At 38.2% G+C, this 23,917-nt stretch overlaps 1 protein-coding gene across 2 annotated transcripts in view; it reads left to right on the forward strand.

Moving 5' to 3' along the window:
- Window positions 1-23,917, forward strand: part of COL14A1 (collagen type XIV alpha 1 chain) — a 216,362-nt gene that overhangs the window by 63,122 nt on the left and 129,323 nt on the right. For both annotated transcript variants that reach the window (XM_032316061.1, XM_032316062.1), the window contains exons 6-14: window positions 403-558; window positions 1,372-1,491; window positions 3,183-3,347; window positions 6,159-6,320; window positions 11,610-11,761; window positions 12,919-13,048; window positions 13,806-13,951; window positions 16,514-16,643; window positions 18,567-18,706. In XM_032316061.1, coding sequence (XP_032171952.1) covers window positions 403-558; window positions 1,372-1,491; window positions 3,183-3,347; window positions 6,159-6,320; window positions 11,610-11,761; window positions 12,919-13,048; window positions 13,806-13,951; window positions 16,514-16,643; window positions 18,567-18,706 — 1,301 coding nt within the window. The remainder of the gene's footprint in view (window positions 1-402; window positions 559-1,371; window positions 1,492-3,182; window positions 3,348-6,158; window positions 6,321-11,609; window positions 11,762-12,918; window positions 13,049-13,805; window positions 13,952-16,513; window positions 16,644-18,566; window positions 18,707-23,917) is intronic.

Raw genomic sequence — 23,917 nt, forward strand, 5'->3', positions numbered from 1 at the left:
CCTCTCTGCCTTCTGGCCATCGTCCCATCTCTGCTGACTCCCTCACACTGGTTGCTAAGACCTTTCCTGGAAAGAATCTACAGGCCAAAGCCCAGAGCTGGATGATTTTTTGCAGACACTACTCTCTAAAACACACAGAAGGCTTGAGTTGCCAGAACGGTGTGAACCTGCCAGTGTTTTGCTAACTATTTCCAGAACACTCCCTCTGCTGCCAGCTGTTACCACATTTTTTTTCCCTAGGAAGAATGAATTTAAGGGAAACATTGTAAAAACACCGTTGCTTGAATAGGGACTTTCTTGTATTATTAGCACGAAGTTATCAGAAAGATATAAAATAGAATCACTTTTTTTTTTTTAAGTGCCAGCAGTGATACAGGTATTTTTCTGGGTTGTGTTTTGCAGAAGTGAAGTTTTTCTGTGAAACTCCAGCAATTGCTGATATTGTGATCCTGGTTGATGGTTCGTGGAGTATTGGCAGATTCAACTTCAGACTGGTTCGACTTTTCCTGGAAAACCTGGTGACAGCCTTCAACGTGGGCTCAGAGAAGACACGAATTGGTACATGTTCAGTTATTAGCCCAAGTCAGCTGTCAATGTAGATAAGCTTCATAAGAGATTTCAAAAAACTTTAGAGAGCAGCTTCTAGAATTACAGGGTTGGAGCTATCGTGATATTCCTAAGAGCACAAGTTTGGATCAATAAATATCTGTTCCTGCTAATTTACGCTGAATAATGCTGTCATTCGGTTAATTATTGAACACATTTTAATTTTCAAAAATGTCAAAATCTTCTCTGACTCGTAATAATAATAACTTTTAAAGTTGCAACTGGTTTAAGAATTTTTTCAGGTAGAAGTTTTCTTTTTATTTAAAAGAAACAGTGGAATCCAGTGGAATTTTGAACTAAGAAAATTGGAAATTGGAAGTAGCTTTATAGTACAAATAATCTTTGCCAAGTTAGTGCTAGCTAAGATCAAAAAAAGTTATAAATCTATGACTTTATCATATAGAGTCTCATAGTTTCACTTTTATATAGCCACTAATCAAAATCATTCCTTTGAGGATAAAAATGAACCAGTAAATCTAGATCTTTTATCTACAAATATAATCAGATTTGTTTTTTAAGTACTAAGTACCTAATTAGGTGCTCACTTCTAAATGGCTAGAAAATATGTACATTCCTCCTGCCCCAAGATATGTCCAAACTAATTCCTGAAATTGATGCCAAGAATTCTTTTTGAAAATATATAGTGAAGCAGAGAAAGAATTGTTATAAAGATCAGGCCCTTTATTATTCTGGTTTCACAAATAATTCACTAGATCTTTGAGTAATCCCTCATTTCTGGGTGGGCTGTCTCATCTTTTTTACCAGGTCTTGCACAGTATAGCGGCGACCCCAGAATAGAATGGCACTTGAATGCCTTTAGCACAAAAGATGAGGTCATTGAAGCAGTCCGAAATCTACCCTATAAAGGAGGAAATACACTAACAGGTATGTTTCATTCAGTTCGTGTTTTTAGCAACTTATCTTCCCCAAAGATTCATTTCATTTCTTCATTCTGCCACTTTGTAAGACTTGGCATAGTATTTTAAAACTCAACTAAAATCTGGAATTCCTAGATGGCTCTTTTCTGAAACTCAGCCTTAAGAATTAAGACCCAGACACGCCATTCCTTTTGCTACATGAATGTCCCCCAGAAGGGCTTGGCTGGGACAGGAGGAGAAGGAGCGAAGCTGAGGCTGAGAGTGTTTGGGGACTGTCTTAGCTGTGGCGGTCTTAGCTTCTGCCAGTTCATTTTCCTCTTTTTACCTGCTTTCTCCTCTAGCCACCCCATCACTTATTTTTTTAACTAATTATTTAATTTTTTAAAAAGATTTTATTTATTTACTTTGGGGAGAGAGAGAGAGAGCATGCACGCAAGCTCGAGGGGAGGAAGGGGCAGAGAGAGAGGGAGAGGAGGGATTTTTTTTTTTAAGATTTCATTTATTTATTTGACAGGGAGATCACAAGTAGGCAGAGAGGCAGGCAGAGAGAGAGGAAGGGAAGCAGGCTCCCTGCCGAGCAGAGAGCCTGATGAGGGGCTCGATCCCAGGACCCTGGGATCATGACCTGAGCCAAAGACAGAGGCTTAACCCACTGAGCCACCCAGGTGCCCCAAGAGAAGGGATCTTAAACAGGCTTTTTACTTAGCATGGAGCCTGATGTGGGGCATGATCCTGCGACCCTGAGATCATGACCTGAGCCGAAATTAAGAGTTGGACAGTGAACCAATGAGCCACCCAGGTGCCCCTAGCCACCCCATCATTTAAATGAAAACAAATTTCTACTTCTTTATTTTCAAGGAAAGTATTTTCTTTGCCCTTATTCTGCAATCAGTAGTTATCATAAAAATATTTATGGATCCTTGGATCACCGTATTTTTGGTAAACAAAGACTGTAAGAATATTTAGATTACAATTTTTCCAGCCACAATGGGTTGTCATAGGATTTAACCTTGATCTTTTCTTCTGTAGGTGTATAAGGCAGCTGCTCATTTTAAACAGTAACAACACTATCATTGATTTTTAACAAAACCATGGGAATCTTGATAATTGCTTTGCCAGTTTGAGGCATAATCTTTTTGTTAATACAACAAAAAAAAAAACTTCATTAAACGCAAATCTTAGAACAATATTGCAGCCTTTTTTTTTTTTTCCTGGATGAAAAGTGCCATGATCAAAAGGAAGGAATTTGGTGATCATTTTGAATCTGCTTCCACTATTCCTAAAAAAAGAGAGAGAATTTTTGGTTTTTTAGGCCATTGTAAACAAGTTTTTGGTAATATTTGGGGTTGTTGCTTCTGTGTAGGTATTCCTGCTTCATCCTAAATTATTAAGGTTTACATTTTCTTGTACACAGATCTGTCAACATTGTTTGGCCAGGAACTTAATGTTCTTTATAAATGCTAGTTTCTGAAATGATGGACTGTTCAGTTTTTCATATTATCTCTATTCTGATGGATTTTTGAGTTTTCATCAGATCTGTCGAGAAAAAGGTCATTTCAAAAACTGAAGATGAAAATTCATAACTAATAAACTTTTAGCTCAATAAGTCACTCATGTTGTGATTACATTTTTTAGAACTGGAAGGCTTTCTATTAGAGGTGATTCGTTTGTGTTCATTTTTTTCTTATTTTCTCCCAGGTCTTGCTTTGAGCTACATTTTTGAAAATAGCTTTAAACCAGAAGCAGGATCAAGGACCGGAGTGTCCAAAATCGGCATTTTGATCACAGATGGAAAGTCCCAAGATGATATTATCCCACCATCTAGAAACCTCCGTGAATCTGGTGTCGAACTCTTTGCCATAGGTATGTGCTATTCATGGTCCCACTTCAGTTACGGGCACAGACACCCAACCAGTTAAAAGAATATGTAATGCTGAGTGCACTTCATTGAAATTCAGGGGACCTGGACAGTTTCTAGTCCTGACTCTAGTCGTAGCCAGTCCTTTGATCTGAGCCCAGCTTCATTACATGTAAGATGGAGGCAATGGTAACTTTCATGTACCTTACACGTACTTCTATGTTATACGTGCCCTATAGCATGAGGATCTCTGGGTGAGACCCCATTCATCAATTGTTGTAAAAAGCAGAAAGTAGCATGCAAAGGTTAGGTACATGTTTGTTATCTTTCAATTAGTGAGGACTTCTTCTCCTTTTTGGGTAAAGATTTATTTATTTATTTGGAGGGGGAAGGAGCAGAGGGAGAGGGAGAGAATCTCAAGCAGACTCCTTGCTGAGCACAGAGCCCGACTCCGGGCTTGACTTCACAATCCTGAGATCGTGACCCCGAGATCATGACCTGAGCTGAAACCAAGAGTCCCAGATAGGATGCCTAACCCACTGAGCCACCCAGATACCCCAGGACTTTTAGCAGTCCCTTCTCTAGTAGTATAGGGAGAAACCAGTTTATCGTTTTCAAGGAATTCAGGTCCTGGAGCTACTTAGAAAGCATAAAGTTCTAGATATGCAGTATTATTTCTTTGAGATGAACTCTTTATAAGGTATCCTTCTTGTGGAAAGGATACATGGAGCACATATTCAGCATAACTAACAGCAAAAACCTTTAGATGATGCAACTTGGCTCTCGATGAAAATGTTTACAGTTTCTTTGGCAGTAAGATCTTTTACTGTAGAGACCAGCTGAAACAAAACAGAACAAAACCAAACAGAAACCCCAAACTGGAAACAATTCGTCTGATCTGTTCCTAGATTTTCTCCTGGAAATGTGGTTTATAGAGGGTTCCATTCAAGAAGTTTGTGCTTCTATGGTCTACGCCCTGTGTTGTGGTGGGTGCTGGGACACAGAGATGAGGAAGGCAAAATCCTTAGAGAACAAATTCCTTCCCAGTCATGATGACCTTTTCTTCTCTTTTCCAAGCTGTTTACAACACACTATTTAGTTTGGAAAGATGAGAAAGAGATAATAGACATTTAGGGCTACCTTCCCTAGAATATAGTTTTTGTTGTTGTCGTTGTTGTTAGGGGGCATTTTTTCTTAGAATATTCTTATATGAATACAAAATCATTGGTTTTACCTAAAAGCCATCAAAGGCATTATTGACGTTAAGTTCATTGTCTCTTCTTGTACTTGGTGCTTTTTGTGCCTGTGGACACTGATCCAGCTGTACGTGTTAGAAGCTTTTGTTGAAGTCCTTCAGGCAAGAAACATCAGAGAAATTGATCTAATTTTTATTTTTTATTTTACTATCCTTTTATCCAATGGAGGAAATCTTTTTAGATGACTAATGGGATTAATTTATGTGTTTTGTTTCCATTCTGTGGTCCTGTTGATAATAAATGGATGAGTTTTTAAACAAAACTTGAAGTGAACCCACAGATGTAATTTGGACTTTTTCTCTGGAGATTACCTGGAAATCATTAGTATTTATTATTCTTATAACCCCCTAAAGCACATGGTTCAGAAACAACTCAGACTTTGTCACTTAATATGTTAGGGTTGGAAGATAAATCAAATGGTACAGGCAGGCATCTGAGAAGTCATTCATATTGCCCTGGGTAATCTCCCTTCCCTGCCTCCACAGTACCTTTAAAAAAAAAATACCCTTAGATGATTGCGATGACGGATTTATAAAGAAAGGCTCCTTGTTTCTGAAGCCTGGGGAAGAGAAATCTACCTCCACACCCATAAAACCCAACCTTGTGCCTTCCTTTTCTGTTTATAATTTCACTTACTCATTTTAATTTGCAATCTTCTGAGAGGTGACATGTACTAGTTAAGAGCCTATGACTTTGGATCTCGACTACCTGGTGGGAATCCCAGCTGTACACTTCCTGTGGGTTTCCTTGAGTGAGTTAATCTACCTCTCTGTGCAGCACCTTACTGATGATACAGTGGGGGAGATGGCAGTGCCAGACTCGTAGGGTTGGTTGTGGGGATTAAATGTCTCCATATACATATATACATACATACATATATACCATAGTTCCTGGGGTGTAGTGGGTTCACTCTGAGCGTTAGCATCCATGGCTAAGATAGACTGGGAAAGTTGCATGGGAGCTGAGAACTTTCTGTCTCACTCGGTTCCGTGCTGCCTTCCAAACACCCAGCTTTGTGCTCCACTTACAGCAAAGGAATTCCACAGAGATTGTGGGAGAAACAGAGCTTCCCTATTTTCATTTAGCCAAATTGTGTGTTACGAGTCAGCCCCTTGTACCTGAATATATTAAAGAATCTTTCCCAAGCTTCCTCTTACTGCTATAAAATAATACCATATATAGTAATAACAATACTTTTATATTTATAATTTTTATTCTAAAAGTAGCTCTTAATTTAAGTAAGTTATTTTCTAGCAATTGAAACCCAAGGGGTTGATAGTTTAGAATGCTGGATTAATTACTATTGCTTCTGCCCTCTTCACGCAAGACAGAAGTTAGTTTCATTAATGCATCTTCCTGTTAAGATTCACTGAACGGAATTAGGATGCAATCACTTAAAAGTGATGGCTGAAGGTGGTTTTTAAGAAAACAACTAACAATGTGAAGTAGAAGATGCTTCAATTGCTGGGGGGTGATAATGGGCTCAGGGCAGGCTCACGGAGGTTGGTTTCTCAAAGTGGGCACGAGTGTCACCACCCTCCCTGTTGTCCTCAATGCAAGGGGTGAAAAACGCGGACGAGAACGAGCTGCGGGAGATCGCCTCTGAGCCGGACAGCACTCACGTGTACAATGTGGCCGAGTTTGACCTGATGCACACAGTCGTGGAGAGCCTGACGAGGACCGTCTGCTCCCGGGTGGAAGAACAGGACAGAGAGATCAAAGGTAAAGCGAGGAAACGAACGCGGTCGTTCTGGGATGTGGATATTACTCTGCCCAAGAGTCTGTCGTGGATTATGAAAATTCTGATCCTTTTTCGTGATGACTTTCTAAACAGAGCCCTTTGGCCCCCTAAGATGTGAATCATCAGCTTAGAAAGGGAATATACTAGCAGCCCCACCGAGGAAGGAATAGTGGAACCACCAGATCGTTGTCTCCGTGGTGTCAGATTTAGACCATCACGGGTGTTTGTTTTTAACTGCACTTTGGGATTTGAGGTAATTATACATTCATGTAAAGTTGTAAGGAGTAAGATAGAGAAAGATCATGTCTGCTTTACCAGTTCCCCTTAATGGTGACATATTGCAAAACTCCAGTACGATATCCCAGGCAAATGCGGGAACTGAGAGCCGAAGTACAGAATTCCATCGTGGAAATTGTGTCTTTTGTCCTCTTATGGCCGCATTCACTTACTTCTCCCCACAGCCTCTCCCTCACCCCAGACAACCACTTATCAGTGCTCCCTCTCTACATAGTTTCTATTTTGAAAATATGATGTGGATGGAATTATGTGGTATATCATCTTTGAGGACTGACTTTTTAATTCAGGATGATTTCCTGGCAATTCATCCTACTTGTTACATGTATTAGTAGCTTTTTTCCTTTTTACTGCTGTACCATATTCCATGCTATGGACAAACCACAGTCTGCTTAGCCATGAACACATTGGAAGGATACAGGGAAACACTGTATCATATGATTTCACTCATTAGTGGAATTTAAGAAACAAAACAGAGGAACCTAGGGGAATGGAGGGAAAAACAAAAATAAAATGAAATCAGAGACGGAGACAAAGCATGAGAGACTCTTAACTGTAGGAACACAATGAGGACTGCTGGAGGGGAAGTAGGTAGAGCAACGGGGTAACTGGGTGATGGGTATGAAGGAAGGCACATGATGGAATGAGCAGTGGGCATTACATGCAACTGACGAATCCCTAAATTCTTCCTCTGAAACTAATAATACAGTATATGTGAATTAATGGAATTAAAATAAAATAAAATTATTAAAAAAAGAAAGGAAGACATCTGAGTTTTCATTTTTGGCTGTTACAAACAAATATGCTATGAATGTTCATGTATAGGTTCTTGCAAGAAAGTAAGTTTTCATGTCACTCTGATAATGACCCTGGGATAATTACCCCAAACACAAGATTACTGTATCACATTGTAGCATCATGCTTCACTTACTGTTACAAAACTGCCACACTGTTTTCCAGGGAGGCTGCAGCAGTCTGCCTTCCCACCAGCAACATATGTGTGTGATTCCGTTTCTGTGCATTGTCACCAGTATTTACCGTTGTTACTACATTTTATTTTAGGCATTCTGATAGATATGTAGTGGTATCTCACTGTGGTTTGAATGTGCATTTCCTTGATGGCTAATGAAATTGGACATCTTTTTTGCATGCTTATTTCACATCTGTATTTGGTTTTGGGCTGTTCATATCTTTTGCCCATTTTCTAATTAGATGAATATGTGTTTTTGTGTGTGTGTGTTTAGTTTTTAACTGTTAAGTTTTGACAATTCTTCATTTATATGCTAGATTCTAATTCTTTTTGATAGGTGGGGTTTTTTTTTTTTTTTTTTACAATTTTACCCAAACCTGTAGCTTGCCTTTTCATCCTTTTAACAAGGTCTTTTGCAGAGCAAAAGTTTTAAATTTTGATTAGGTCCAATTTATTGATTTTGCATTTTGTGGTTATTTAGGTATTAAGTCTCTTTGGCCATAAATGCTACAAATTTTCTTCTGTATTTTTATTCTAAAAATCGTATGTTTTACATTTAAGCCCATGGTCTTGGTTAAATTTTTGTGAAAGATTTTAAGTTTAGATCAAGGTTTTTGGGTTTTTTCGCCTATCAACGTACAATTACTCCAGCACCACTTCCTGAAAATGCTCTGTTTTTGCCATAGGATGGCTTTGTATCTTTGTCAGGTATCAGTTGGGCAAATTTGTGTGGGTTTATGTCTGGATTCTCTATTCTGTTCTGTTGGTTCTATGAGTCTAACCCTCTTCCAATATTCTACAATCTTGATTTCTAGTAGCTATAGAAGTCTTGAGCTTGGATGGACTGAATTCTCCCACTTGTTTTTTCTATTTGAAAACTGCTTCCATTATTTCACTTTCTTTACCTTTCCAAATAAATATTAGAGAAGTATTTATTTTACATAAAAATCCTGTTGGGATTTTGTTAGGAATAGCATTGATTCAATTATCAATTATCAAATATTAACATAGAAGAACTGACATCCTCACTGTGTGGATTCTTCCAGTCCTGGAACATGGTAAATTCCTCCATTTGTTTACATATCCTTTGATCTTCATCAGCATTTTGTACCTTTTAGGATACAAATTCCATACAGGTTTTGTTCTGTTTACATCTCTGTATTTAATTTTATTTTGAGGAATTTTAGGTTTTTTAAAAAATTTTGGTGTTCACATATGAACACAATTATATTTTTGTATATTTCTTTTGTGTCCTATGACATTATTTGAATTTGCTAATTCTAGGATTTTTTCTCTAGATCTTCAGGGATTTTACTATGTAGGCAATAAATCATATCCTTTGCAAATAGGAATACTTTTATTTCTTTGCTTTTGATTTCTGTGCTTTTTATTTTCTTGCCTTCTTTCACTGACTGAAATTTCCTGTACTGTGTTGAATAAGAGTAGTGAGAATGGACATCCTTGCCTTATTCCCCATCTGAGGGGGAGACTTTCTGCTTTTCAAGGAATTGGTTCCCTCCATAGAATTTGTGCAATATATGTGTGGAAAGTTATTCATAGAATTCCCTTGTTATTCATTTGATGTCTGTAGGGTCTGTAGTGATAGTCTGTGGCTTTTTCCCCCTGATATTGGTAAGTATTGTCTTCTCTCTCTTTTTTTTTCTTCTCAGTCTTGTTAGAGGTTTGTTTTTAAAACAAAACAAAACAAAACTTTTTCCAAGAACTGGCTCTTGATTGCATTGATTTTTCCATTTCTCTTCTGTTTTTAATTTCATTGATTTCTTCCCTTATTTTTCTTATTTTCTTTCTTTTACTGGTTTTGAGATTATCTTGACCATACTTTTTTTTAGATTGTTGAGATGAGAACTTGGATTATTGAACTGTGATGGTTCCTCTTTTTCTAATGTAATTAGTTAAATGCTATAATTTTCTTTCTCCACACGGCTTTAGCTATGCTCTACAAAATTTTTTTTTGCTCTATAAATTTTGGTATGTTGTATTTTTATTTCATTTCAAAATATTTTTTATTTTCTTTGACCCTTTCATTATTTAAAAATCGTTATCATTTCAAAGTGTTTGGGTGTTTATCTCTTACCTTCCTGTGATTGGTTTCTAAGTTTGATTTCACTGTCATTAGAGAACACACTATGTGTGACTTTTATTGTTTCAGATTTTCTGAGGTTTGCTTTCTGGCCCAGGATGTGGTTATCTTGCTATATGCCCTATGGGTGTGTGTTCTGCTATTGTCCTATGAAATATTCTGTAAATTTGGCTAGATCCCTTTGGTTGATGGCTTTGTTGAGTTCTACATCCTCGCCAATTTTTCTGTCCAGTCATCTTGTCAATAAATTCTGGATTCTTTAGCTCCATGTCTAGGACATTTGAAGTAGAAGGAAAACTCAGGGGACTTATCACCGTATCATTCTTTAAGTCCTGCAATTCCTCACCCATACACTTTGTTCTTTCTTTCAGTGTCTTCTTATGCTTGTTTTATTACATAATTTTCAGAATTTTTAACTGTACTTAGCAGAAATAATAGGGGAAAGTCACATCAATTCTGTCTTCCTGGAAGCACAATCATCATGTATTTTTTAACCTTTGTCTCTCATGATATCATTAGTCAGCAGGTTATATCTGGTCCACAGGGATATGATCTGAGAAGAGAGTAATATCCAGATCCTCCCTGGAGAATTTGGTTTTATTTCCTGCCGTTATTGTATCCAGGGTGTGGAATGATTCTATTTGGCTCCATCTCTGCCATCATTCCTCTTTCTCTGGACCAGATCTCTTGCGACTAAGTTGGACAGCCAAGCAGTAGTTTCTTGAATACATTTCTCTGAGCTTCTTTTTTTTTTTTTTTTTAAGATTTTATTTATTTATTTGACAGAGATCACAAGTAGGCAGAGAGGCAGGCAGAGAGAGAGGAGGAACCGGGCTCCCTGCTGAGCAGAGAGCCCGATGTGGGGCTTGATCCCAGGACCCTGGGATCATGACCTGAGCCGAAGGCAGAGGCTTTAACCCACTGAGCCACCCAGGCGCCCCTCTCTGAGCTTCTTAATGAGACTACTTTAGAGACCAATTTTTCCCACCAAAAAAAAAAAAAAATCTCTCCCTGTGGTTGTTGATAGAGCATATAATATAGTTCCTGGCCATAGTTAAGTGTTCAGTAACTATGTTTTTTCCTCATTAATAAGGTTATTAAAGAAAGCTACTTTGGATAAGTCCCTAGAGGATAAGAAATCCTAAAGTTCAAGGTCTTTGAACTTCACATTTCCTAAATCTTTTACAGATTCATTTGTTTTAACATGCGAATAACATACATAAAGTGCTTACATAGTGTCTAGCTTATAGTGAAATTCAGTATATGTTAGTTGCCTTTTCTTTTCTTTTGACTTTTTGATACTGGCCATTCATTGAATTGAAGTCTTCCATAAAAAGACTGCATCTCCTGATGCTTAAAAACATAGGCTCTTATATTAAAAACTCAAGTATCAATATCAATGCTAATATTTACTAAGTGTAAGACTATTTACTAAGTGTAAGACTTGGTCAAGTTGTTTAACTTCATTGTGCCTTAGTTTTCTCACCTACAAAATGGGAACAACAACAGTAACTACTGAGAATTAAAATAATACTTCTCAAGAGCTCAGGACAGTACCTGTAGATGCGCACATGCTCAATCAGTGTTGTGTTTCTGGTTTCGTTTTGTTTGTTTGTTTGTTTGTTTAATTCTTCTATAGCAATGTCTTTAAGAAAGTTTCTTAGCATCAAGGACTGCCTTATTTAAGTGTGTATCCTCAGGACCTGGCATAGTGATCGCTACATAATAGACACTTAAATGTTTCAATGAAAAAATGTAGGAATGAATAATTGAATCAATTTGTCTAGAGGTGAAACCTTAGAAGTAGCACAAAACCAATCATCATTTCTGACCAATGGAGTATCTGAGGCTTTATGAGAAGTAATTTTGGGAAAGAGGTTCACTTTACGTATTTCTATACTTTAGCTTCAGCTCTCGCCACTGTTGGGCCGCCTACAGAGCTGATTACTTCTGAAGTCACTGCCAGAAGCTTTATGGTTAACTGGACCCATGCCCCAGGAAAAGTGGAAAAATACAGAGTCGTGTACTACCCTGCCAGGGGCGGAAAACCAGAGGAGGTAATAAGGAGATGGTATTTTCAAACCATTATTTTCCTTCTTTCAAGTCTTCCACAGTAGTGAGGACAAGACAGAATTGTATGTATAAGGAGATTATTCTCACATAAACATTGAAAATTCGTTGGCCTGAAATACATTTCCAAGTGTCTACTTTGTTCTCTCGTCTCTCTGGTTATGGCATTCATACTGTCTCCTCCCATCTCAATCCAATAACCCTCAGAACGGGTCATGTGTTCATTTCTTACACAACTTATTTCGATGTTTTTCCTTTTTAAAATTAATAAGTTCTAAAACAGAAGGAATCAGTAGTTCATTATGTGGCCAGAACCCTTTTTTGCTATTCATGTATTCTTTCAACTTTGGGAGTGGTCTGTATTTTCTGTCTTAAGGAAGTCTATGTGTTCCAAATGATGTGGTCATATAGTCCTCCAAGGTTTGGGATTTCCTAACCATTTGTGGAGATTAGTGCAGTTGAGAAGTCATAATAAAGAATCCATGGCTGGCCTTTTTCATGGTTTGACCATCACAGGAGAGAATGCCTGTTGTCAGATGATTGATTGGATCATTCCCTTTTCCTACCTTTGACACTGACAGTCACAGGGAATATGTTAATATGTGATGAAATCTCCCCCCGCCTTTTTTTTTGGAAGTACAAACATTTTGATGTTCTAACCTTTGGTTGACCTCAACATGTTTCACAATATTCTTCTGTATTATGGCAAGATTTTTCATTTTTTTTAAGTGTTCAAGGAGTAGAGCAGGAAGATTTAAGTCATCTGGACTAAAAAAGAAGGCAGAGTACTTCCAATTCTTCTATCTTTTTCATGACTAATAAGTCTGTTAAATGCTTCCCAAAGCTCCATGGAAAAATATCGCATGTCAACTATTCTAAGTGGAGGTGCTTGGAATAACAATTAGCCTGGGAAATAATCTCTCCATTAGATATGACTTAATAAGGGACTTTTGGATGTACTCCGTAAAAGGTGCATCGCTTCCCAGAGGAATTCAAGGAGAATTGATTGCCACCACGGAAAAGACAATGTGGCACAAATAAAATATCGAATGGCATGTTCTTGCTAGAGATATTTTGCTCTTTGGTTTCAGTTCTGCATGTCAGGTGTTCCCTAGTCTCATTCCTCGAACTGTTCTTTAATCAGGTGGTGGTGGATGGAAGTGTGTCTTCCACGGTGTTGAAAGGCTTGATGTCTTTAACTGAATATCAGATAGCCGTCTTCGCAATATATGCTCACACGGCTAGTGAAGGCCTACGGGGAACCGAAACCACACGTACGTATTGAAGTCTACCCCGCGTCTGACCTTGTACGACAATGCTTAGGTGACCTTTCTTAAGCTGGATTTCTGTTCAGGTGGTACTGAGGGCATCCTGACTCAGAGTCCTAGGCCATGGGTGTGATGCTCTATGCTGGTCCCTGCTGTATGTATGTCCTGTGTAAAGGTGCTACATATGGAGAAGGATGTTATAGACCTCTGCTTTGATAAGGAGAGAGCAACCTTGGTGGTGAAAGGTGCAAAATACATGTATTCACTTAATAAACAAGTATTTAGTGAATGTGTATTATGAACTAATTTAACTACGGACTCATTCATGTCTTTTCACTGTCTCTGATTGTCTGGATGCGTATATATTCATTCATAGATTTGTTCACCCAGCCACCCATTCTGTCATTTACTAAGTGACACAGTGACTGTTTTTAACAGCTCCTTTATAGCAGACACAATGCTCGGGGAGGGGCATAAAACAGTGGTCAGAATAGTCTCCTTGGTTTTGACTGGCTTCCAGAGAAATGTGCCCATCACTGCAATGGGGTATAAGAAACTAGAAGACGTTGATCCTGTTTTTAAACATTCACTATGTTTGCCCTCCTAGAAGGGTTTGTCAAGACTGTGTGAACATATTTAAGGATGAATATTATCTGAAAAGTAAACTATGTATACTTTGTAGATAGTAACACTTAGATACTTTGAAACATACAGATGTACTGATAAATGGCTGAGAATTTAAAAAAAAAAAAATCTCTTGCAGTTGCCTTACCTATGGTTTCTGACCTTGAACTGTATGATGTAACTGAGAACAGTCTGAGGGCAAGATGGCAAGCGGTGCCTGGAGCGTCTGGATACCTGATCCTCTACGCTCCTCTCACGGAGGGTCTGGCTGGGGATGAAAAAGAGGTAACTACCTGCTGCCCACTAGAGTTCTAGAATCTTTGACTTCCTGAAAATGGATTTTTTTTATTCTAAAATTTTAAGGTATAAAATTTAGAAAATTCACTTTAGGTAAAAGGGGAAATCACTTATCATCCCCCCACCTGGAAATAGCTATTGTTGATATTATTGAACTCTTTTTTAATGCATTTTTTAAATGCAACAAATGGGAATGGTTTTGTCATCTTCTGTTTCATTTTGTTTATGGTAAGGATCTTTCATACCATTAAATAATATTTTATATGGTTGTTTAAAAGGTGCCATAGTATTATGCTGTTGTTTTGTACCAGGTCATGTTTAATTAATCTCATGTTTGGGGGCATTTAGATAATGTGTTGTAAAATATGCTTTGGTGATCAATCTTAACATATAACTTGGCAAGGTTGTCAGATTATTTTCTTAGGATAAATTCCTAGAAATGGCGTTTCTTTTTCTCAGAGGGCATACAAATTATTAAGGCTTATACTAAGTAATAGCAAATGATTCTAGAGAAATGTGTTATAATTTATATTGCTGTATGCAATTCATGAATGGCTGTTTCCCCATAGCTACACTGACTTAGAAAGTTTTTTTTTTTTTACTAATTTGAAAGGTAGAAAAATGTGTTAGTATGAATTTTTTTGCATTTATTCCATTTTAAATGATGAATCTTCAACTTACAAATGATTTATTTTAGTGTTTGTTTTTAATTTATAGGGAGAGATTACTACAACATAGATATTCAAGGAATGACAAGGAAATGTCTGTAACACCTGGAAGTGTTTGAATAGGCAGATAGAGTAGTCAAGAGGGAGTTCAGAACTCAAATCTTTACTATTATCTGAACATTGTCTTTAACATTGCTTCTGGTGACAGAACTGTTTAGGGCCAAAACTATGGTGAATCTGAGGGCCGGGAACAGAGCTTTTGTGACATGTGTGTGTGTTTTATTTCTAAGGTTTAGACAGCTTTAGTTCATTTGGGATTTAATGTTGATCTGAATTATTTTGGCAGAAAGGAGGCTTAAAAAATGATGCTAAAAATAATGACCAGCTTCACCAAGAAGGAGAAAAATAAGAAAGAAAGGAATACGCGTTCACACCCAGTAGATTAGCAAACAGTTTTTAAAGTTTAGTAATAACTGCATTATTAGTGAGCATATTGGAAACAGAATCATTCATGTAAATTGGTATGTAAATTGGCATGTAGATTGATACAGCTGCCTTAGGGAATAATTTGAAATATATCATCAAGTTGAAGATATATATAATTTTTTAAGGAAACCTCCTGCATATCTTTTTGGGATGCAAGCACTTATTCAAAACACAGTATTGCAAACGATTGACATGTTCATCAGGAGAGGGATGGAAAATAGCCAATATTTATACAAAAGAATACCAAAAAATACAAAAGGAATTAATAATGTCGTCTTTATCCCTGCACATCAACATGGATAAAACTCGAAACATAATATTGACAGAAAAAAAGTTGCAAAAAATTATGTCACTAGGATTCCATTCATGTATGTTAAACATACAGAACTGTATTATATTTACAGATAGAAGTAGAAGGAGAAGTAAAACATTGGATCAGGAAGGGAGACTGCATCATTTGTGTAGAGATAGTGAACAGAAAGAATGAGAAAGGACTTCTGTTGATTTGAATATATTAGCTCCTTTAAAAATAAGTTTGGAAGTCAACATGACAACATTTTCATATTTATTAAGTTTGAGTGATGGATGTGTCAGGGTGAATCACATTCTTTTCTCTACATTTATTTTATATAGATAAAAATACTTCAAAATTAAAATCTCTAATTTGACGATGGCATTGGCTGTTGTGTGACTGGAGACTGGCTCTGGAGATGTTTGTTTGCTTCCCAAACAAAAACAAAGCCATGCTGTCATGTGTTCAGCACACAGCGAGAATGTTGGCTAGTTTCTTTGACTCCAAGGGTCAGAAAAGTCATCCTGGAATCAAAAAGTAAATTGCCATATTGGTTGTCAACGTGGATTGATCTCTTCTGCCTCCTGGAAAGAGCTTGCAGTCCAAGGGCACGGGCCCTTTCGTTGAATGGGGCAACAAAACTGGTCCAGCCCAATCAGGCTCGAAGTGAAAACTGGGCACCCAGCCAAGGCACTGGTTAGAATTAGCCAGTGATGAGCGATGCCCACTTGGCTCTGTCTCTAGCTCACTGGCCTAGAGCTTATACTCTTTCTAGACAACATTTCTGGCTCAGTTACACCCACACTTTCCTGAGGACTAAATTTGTGACACTGTTACTCTGGCAGAGATCACTTCTCGTCCAGACGTAGAAACAGCACGCATGGGTGCGATCAGTTTTGTGTGGTTCTGTGGCATCTGTTCCTAATATCAGATGACAGCAGACAATGAAAAATCAGGGCAGAAGCGTTTGAATAAAGGGGTTGTGAGGAGACAAAGTCTTATTCCATGAAGTCTCCCCTTTGCTCAGTTGTACTCTGAGCAAACTCAGTTGTACCACGCATGGTGCCCATTGGCTAATGATCTGATAACGTGTGTTCTTTTCAGATGAAGATTGGAGACACCCACACTGATATTGAATTGAGTGGGTTGTTGCCCAATACGGAGTACACAGTTACAGTTTATGCCATGTTTGGAGAAGAGGCCAGCGATCCTGTTTCAGGCCAAGAAACCACACGTGAGCAGCTCAGTCATTCAGAGGAAATGCTAGAGAAAAAAAAAAGCCCAAATAAATGTTAGGATTCTAAATTGGAAATGCTGGCTTAGGTTGAAACCTCTTAAGAGCTCATTGTAATTTAAGAAAATGTGTATTTTATTCAGTGGCAGGAATTGTACTAGTTGATTAAAAAAAGGAGGGGGGTGGTCCTAAAAAAAATGATGTCTCTGGGTACCTGTTGCCGGGACTGGAATTTTATGCTGTAAGGAAACTAGACCTTGTACCGTGCTGCTTCAACAAATCTGGAGCAAAGTGTACACCACACTCAATTATATGGCCTTTCTCTCTCCTGTATGTTCTCTCTAGCTCCTCAAATAGTAAGAGAGTCACTAAAGTCTATAGGCTCTTTATTGCCAAATAGTCAATATATATTGAATGAGTGAAAAGAATTAGTCTTTTCACTAATTTATGCTTTTCACTAATTGGGCGAGGAAGCATCATAGTTTGTGGCGATGCTGACGACTGTCATGGTTTGTCTTCTAGGTTTTTGCTTTGCTGACTCTCTCAGCACTAATCACAGGCTGTGAATCAACTGGCTGATTGCCTGGGTTAAACTCTAACTGCTCTTCTGTTCCTACTAACTGTGACCTTGACCAAGTTACCTCAGTTTTATGACCTATATAACAGGGATATTATACTCTCCTTACAGTCTATGTAAGAATTTAACGAGATACCTGAGTTATAATAATCAGTTCCAGAACATCTCAGACTCATAGAGCATGTGATAAACCTGAACAGTTGGTTTTAGTATAAACCTCTAAAAGCTCGTGAAACTCTCAAAAATTATTGATGAATTTTAACCTATTAAATCAGGAGAGGGCCCTTGAGGAAGTACAGAGAGCTATGGAACTGATAGTCAAGAATCTGCAGAAATATCAGTGTCTCTTTACACATTTTTAAAGCGACAGCAAAATGTTCATTTTTACTTAGACCCACAAAGCCAGCGGGATTTACACAGGGCAGGACTCCTGCTCATTGAGTCAACAAATATGTATTGAGAACTTGCTATATTGGGAATAAAGCCAGGAACAAAATTAACCCCTAATCCTCTGAAATTACAATATATAGAGGGAGAGAGACAGTAGATCGATAAAAGCACAATATAAGAAATAAACCAGAGACGGCAGTTCGGGAGCATTGGGTGGAAGATTCTAGATCACCAGACGGTGATCCTGGACAGGTTCAGTGGGAAAGTGACATAAGTTCAGAAACCTGAATGTTGGATGGCTCAAGAGTTTTTGGCCTGAGCAATAGGAAGAATGGAGTTTCCATTTTTTTCAGAAGGGGAGATTGAGAGAGGAGATTGGAAGAAGTGGCAGGCAGAATCAGTAGTTCAGTTCTGGACAGGTCAAGTCGGAAAGGCTTAGTAGATACCCAAGCAGAGAGGACAGAGGCCATCAAACTCGCCTTTACACATGGGAAACTGTGGAGAGGAGCAGTAGAGTAACTTTGCCAGCATCAAACGACAGTTGAATGAAGTAGCTAAGATTTAATTTCAGGTGCCCTGGTTTTTGATCCGTTAGTTTTCTTATTTATAGCAAGCTATAATACTCTGGTTTCTCTTCAGATCGTATAAATCTTTCGCCCCTATAGCAAGCTACAATAATAGCACTGATTGGAGAAGAAAGACACAGAAAATGTACCTAAATCTTACTTCTTTCTAAGCATGTATACCTTATTAATACTATTCATTCCATACGAGGAAAGTTTTTTTTTTCTTTGTTAATTTGTTAATTTTCTCTGTTGTAAGTTATTATCGGGGTAAAATTTTTCATATGTAAGTTATTTAAGAATCAAAGATGCTGGGGTGTTTTTCGGGGGGGGGCTTTTAAAGGTGTATGTGATTTAACATTTTAATTATTTTCTCTTCCACTTACTGCAAAGTGCCTTTAAGTCCACCAAGAAACCTGAGAATCTCCAATGTTGGCTCTAACAGTGCTCGGTTAGCCTGGGACCCAACGTCAAGAAAGATCAGTGGTTATCGAATTATGTATAACAATGCAGATGGCACTGAAATTAATGAGGTAGGCTGAGGATCATAATGCTTGTTTGTTTGTTTGTTTGTTTGTTTATTGGGGGGGCTGGGTGTGTATTAACTCTTTATGCCTGCATAACCTATCAACCCAAAACCATAGTGGCTTAAAAGAATACAAATTGCTTATTTTCCCTCACAGTCTCTGTCAGAAACTGTGTCAACTACTTGGATCTATACTCCTGGCTTGGGGTCCCTCATGAGATCATAGTCAGATAGTGGTTGATGCTGATCTCGTCACAACGACATCTGAACATTCATTCAGATGTCTCGTGCCTGGTCTGTGAAGACTGGATCAGCTGGGAGCCAGAGCAGCTCTCTGTGTCTCTGACTAAAGTCTTCACAAGATCCCTCAGGCATGGCAGGTTTAAGGGAGCTAGACTTTCTATGTGCTGGCTCAGGAGCCCCCAGACATGTGTCCAAAGAGACAGAGAGAAAGAGAGAGCTAAAAGAGAGAGCTGTGTCGCTTTTCGTTACTAAGAGAAGTCACAGAATACCACCTCTGCTACACGCACAAGTCCCCACTTGGATTCAACATGAGGGACACAGGTCCCACTTATGGTGGGAGGCAGGAGAGATGGGAGATATATGTTGACGCGGCCATCTTTGGAATAGATAGTCTGCCCCAGGGCAAAGGAGGTGGGGAAGTAGGTCTCTTCCTGGATGTTGTAAACTAGAAATAATGTCTGTATAATCCTCCTCATCCCTCTGCTTTTGAGTCATCTCCCATCTTTCAGATAGTTAAATGACTTAGGTGAGTTAAATACAAAACTGAATAATTCAAGTTTTGTGTAGGAAAGTATTTCCAAATAACAGAACTTAACAGAACTTAGGAAGATACACTATCTTATACTCAGTCAGTAATAAATTCTTCACAAATAGTCATTTCTTCACAAAGTCCTTCCTTGGGAATATATTTTAGCAGGATAGATAGCAAAGTTAGTATTATTTTTCCTCAACTTGATCCAAGAAGTTAAGACCAAGAGGGAAATATGCTGGATTACATCACTTCTATTTTCTGACCAGATGAAGAAACTATTTTCATTTGCAGAGACAAACTGTTTCCTACAATTAAATCCAAGCAGTATTTTGCAGAGAACTCCCTCACAAGGGACATTAGATAATGAATGCACAATACTGCACATTTGCTAATATTTGATATTTGTATATATTGTAAAATGATCAGCTCAAGAAATGTACTTAACATTCTATTTAAAAAATTATAACTGTTGTGGTCTCTCTCTCTCTTTTTAAAAAATTTTTATTGTGTTATGTTAGTCACCATACAATATATCATTAGTTTTAGATGTAGTGTTCCAAGATTCATTGTTTACATATAAGACAAAAAGGAGAAAGAACATACTATTTTCTTGTGTTTTAAATTCAGTTTTGCCAAATTTTCTCAGATAACTGTTATACTCTTGTGGTCTTTTATGGTATTTTAGGTTATTTGCTGTTATAAAGAATGATCCCAAACTAATACATTTGTTGAGAAGCACATGTGGGTTTTTGTAGTGTTTTTCAGTTTTGGAGATGCCTTTGGTACTTGCTCTTTCTAATTTGTATTATGCTGGGAAATTAGAAAACTGTATTTGGTAAAACTGAATTTAAAACATGAGAAAATGGTCTATAAATGAAAATCTGAGAAAATTTTATTTGAGTAAAATGCATAAACAATATGTGGTTTTGTAGCATTTCCAATTTGACTGGTGTGTGTGTGTGTGTGTGTGTGTGTGTGTGTGTGTATGTGTGTGTGTTCTTCTTAATTTTTAACCATGCAATCGAGACTAAATGTTCCTAGACAAATGTCTTTTAAGTATGGTATTAATTTGCCTAATTTTGGAATATATGATTTTAAGGGTGAGTATTCCTACTATATTTTGCTTTAACTTGTATTAATCAAGCTTTTACTTATAGGTCATGCTACAGTTAGGTTTTTAGGAAACTTCCAAAACATTCTGGAATGAACCTCAAAATGTCCCAACCAAAATTTACTTAGTATGTAACATGCAATTGATCATAAGCTTTTGTTTTGGACTCAATTTGTTTTTCTCTGCTTTCCTTCCTGTTCCTCCCAATTCCCTCCTTCATGTCCTTTTTATCCTTTTTGTCTTTTCTGTATTATCTCTCTCTCCCAACTGCTTGGAGACCAAGGAGGAAAAATGAAAGACAACCAAATGTCAATGATGGTGATGATGATGATGGCGGCAACATGTGTTGAGTGCTTCCCTTCAACCAGGGTTTACAGAGGGCCCCTTACGCCATCCTTAGAGAAAACATGCTGAAAGCATGACTTGTCTGCTGAGGACAGGGCCATCTCAGAGAGCATGTGCTGGGAGAGGGTTTGGGGAAATGTGCAAGCAGGATGGAAAACTGAAGTTCTCCCCTTTGAGTTTTATAAATGAAAGGACCATTTTTAGACTCAGACGCAAGTCCAGTTCCCGACAGCTATGACTCAACGAGAGAGCCCAGAGCGGAGCCCAGTCCCTTGTTCCTCATCAAGGACTCTTTCTTTATCCCTCCCAGAATTAGGTTGAAATTAAGCTTTTAGGCCAGACTGTTTGAAAATTTTTCAAAAAGAGTTATATAACCATGAGATCATGGCCATTTGTTATCATTTTCTCAAGTTCTTCTCCTACATCTTAAAAGTACTACCAACAAAATCAGTTCCAGAACTCAGTCTAAAACATAATATAACTAATGAAAATAGATGACATCTTGAACTTTACATTCAATGGAATAAAATAATCAGTAGGTAATGCATAAAATATGGTCTGTTCAAAGTCAACTAATGCTTTAATAAAATAGATCTTTTCTACATATATATTTATATATATTTCAACATATGTATGCTGAAAAGATACATGCTTATATACATATATATGTGTGTGTGTATACACAATTTTCCCCTTCTTGTCTCTTGGTGTACCTAAGAAAGTTTGAATTTAATCTGCTTTGTGTATGTTTGATATCCTCACGAAATTCCATTGTCACAGATTTGAGACAGAGGTCAAGGCTGATAGTTTTATGTCCAGGAAGTTAGGTCTGGTCTTTGGGCCTTCCATTCCTTGTCTGTAAGATAGCTATTATAAATACCGAGGGTTTGGTGGGAGGAAAAGCGGGCTAAACACAACAATGAATGTGGTGAAGTCCTTGACACGTCAAAAGTGCTCAGTGAACTCAACTGTTATTGAGTTTAAACAGCAGAAGCAATATGTAAATATCATTTAGAAGAACATGTCTTGAACTCCTATTTTAAATATGGATTTGTCTTGTCTGCGAGTTTAATGAAGCCATACTGTGCATAAGATTTTGGGTCCAAAATCCTTGTGTTGATGCTCTGGGTACCAGCTGGTTTTCCGTTGGGCAAGTTCCTTAAATTTTCAGAGTCTCAGTTTCACCATCTTCAAATTAAGGACAATAATTAGCTACTCTAATTGTGGACGGCTGATTAACGGACCTAATACACAGAAAGCATGCAGAAAATACCCAACCAAAGTAAACATTAAATGCTAAGAATGACCTATAATATTATCAGGCCCAGATTCAGAAGATAATCGATATTTTCGGTTCAATCCTGCTGTGTAAACAACACCTTGGCTTAAAATAATAACCTGTGGTTACACAGCGTGGGCAGAGCTCAGCAAGGACACTTGGCTCTGGTGCTCCCTGTGGAGTCAGCTGAGGTGACTCCTGCCTTCATGTGGGAGCTTGACGGAGCCCGAACTTCCCAGATGACTTCACTCCTGGGTCCGGTATCTCAGCCGGGGTGACTGAAAGGGCTGAGGTTTCTCGGCCCTCTTTAGCCGCATGGCTCAGGGTTCCCAAAGGGTGAAGACGGAAGCTCCTCCCTCCAGGACTCACACTCTCTTTTGAACTGCAGTTGATTTCTTAGTGATGTGTATGGTTTCTGGATTGGCTCTGAGTTCAGATGAGCCCTTTATTATCGCTCTTAAAAATGACCTTTGGTGCCTCCTGTATTCACTCAAAACCAAATATGATTCAACATGCTGAAGAACTTAAAGTCCTGCCCTGGTGGGTCTTACACTCTATGCGGGAGAAAATAAATACGTAAAATAATCGCAGGTTATGTTTGATGCTGGGAGGAAACAAACAAGGACAGTGTTAGGGGGTAGCCCTGCTGAGAGAGGTGACAACAGTGTTAGGGGGTAGCCCTGCTGAGAGAGGTGACAACAGAAACCTCCTATCAGGAAGTAAAAGTTCAGCACAGTCCTGACAGATGGCAAAGGTCTAGTTTTGAAAAGAGCAAGAATCCCAAACAGCATGAACTGCATATGCAAAGGCCCTGGGGTGCGAAAGACACAGACCTGTCAGGTCCATGTGGCTGGAGCCCCTGGGTGATTCAAAGTATGGCAGGAAAAAGGAACACTGCACCAGATTGTGCAAGACCAAGAGGTCATTGCAGGATGCTTGGTTTTGATTTGCAAGGCAGTAGAGATAGCCAAGGAAGGTTTTAAGTAGGGCTTTGACACATTTTATATTTTGGTAAAGTTCACGTTGACTGCTGTGAGCAAATCCATCTGTAAGCTTAGTCACCTTCCCCTTAACTTCAGGTGGTATCAAGTATAGTCATTGATAGTATTCTAAATAGCACATCCTATCGATAGTGCTCTAAATATCTCTTGAAAACATTTTCAGTGGTATCTTTTTTGGCAGAATCCACTGTCAGGTAAATAGGTTCATTTCTTCAATTTTTCAGGGTATCTTTATAGCTAAAGTATCTTATTATTAAGTGCCTCCCCTATCAGGGGTTTGGAAGGGCTAATTGAGACAATGTACTGACAATGCTTAAATGGAGCACCATTTACTTGGTCTAGAATATGCCCCCGGTGCTATGGAGCTCAGGGGCCCAATACCCAACCTTTCCATGATAAAGCCATGTCTGTTTTTTCTCTTTGTCAAGGATGGCTTTGCTCAGGGCTCTGTGTTCTAGATCCTGCTTCCATTTCTTCTTACTTTATGGTTTCTTTCTTCTTTCTTTGCTGTTCCTTTTCTAATCTGTCCTATACCCTGGGTCCTTATCCTTAGTCCTCCATCCTTTAGTACTCCAAAGAGATTGGAACCTGTTTTTCCCAAGTAAATCTCTCTGTGGAAGGTAAAGGAATATTTCAAATCTTTACTGTGATCTTTGGTATGACTATCCCCTGATTCTTACCCTAATTTGTTGCTCATCTGTGCAGCC

This window comes from Mustela erminea, chromosome 16, assembly GCF_009829155.1.
Source record: "Mustela erminea isolate mMusErm1 chromosome 16, mMusErm1.Pri, whole genome shotgun sequence".
NCBI classification, from domain to species: domain Eukaryota; kingdom Metazoa; phylum Chordata; class Mammalia; order Carnivora; family Mustelidae; genus Mustela; species Mustela erminea.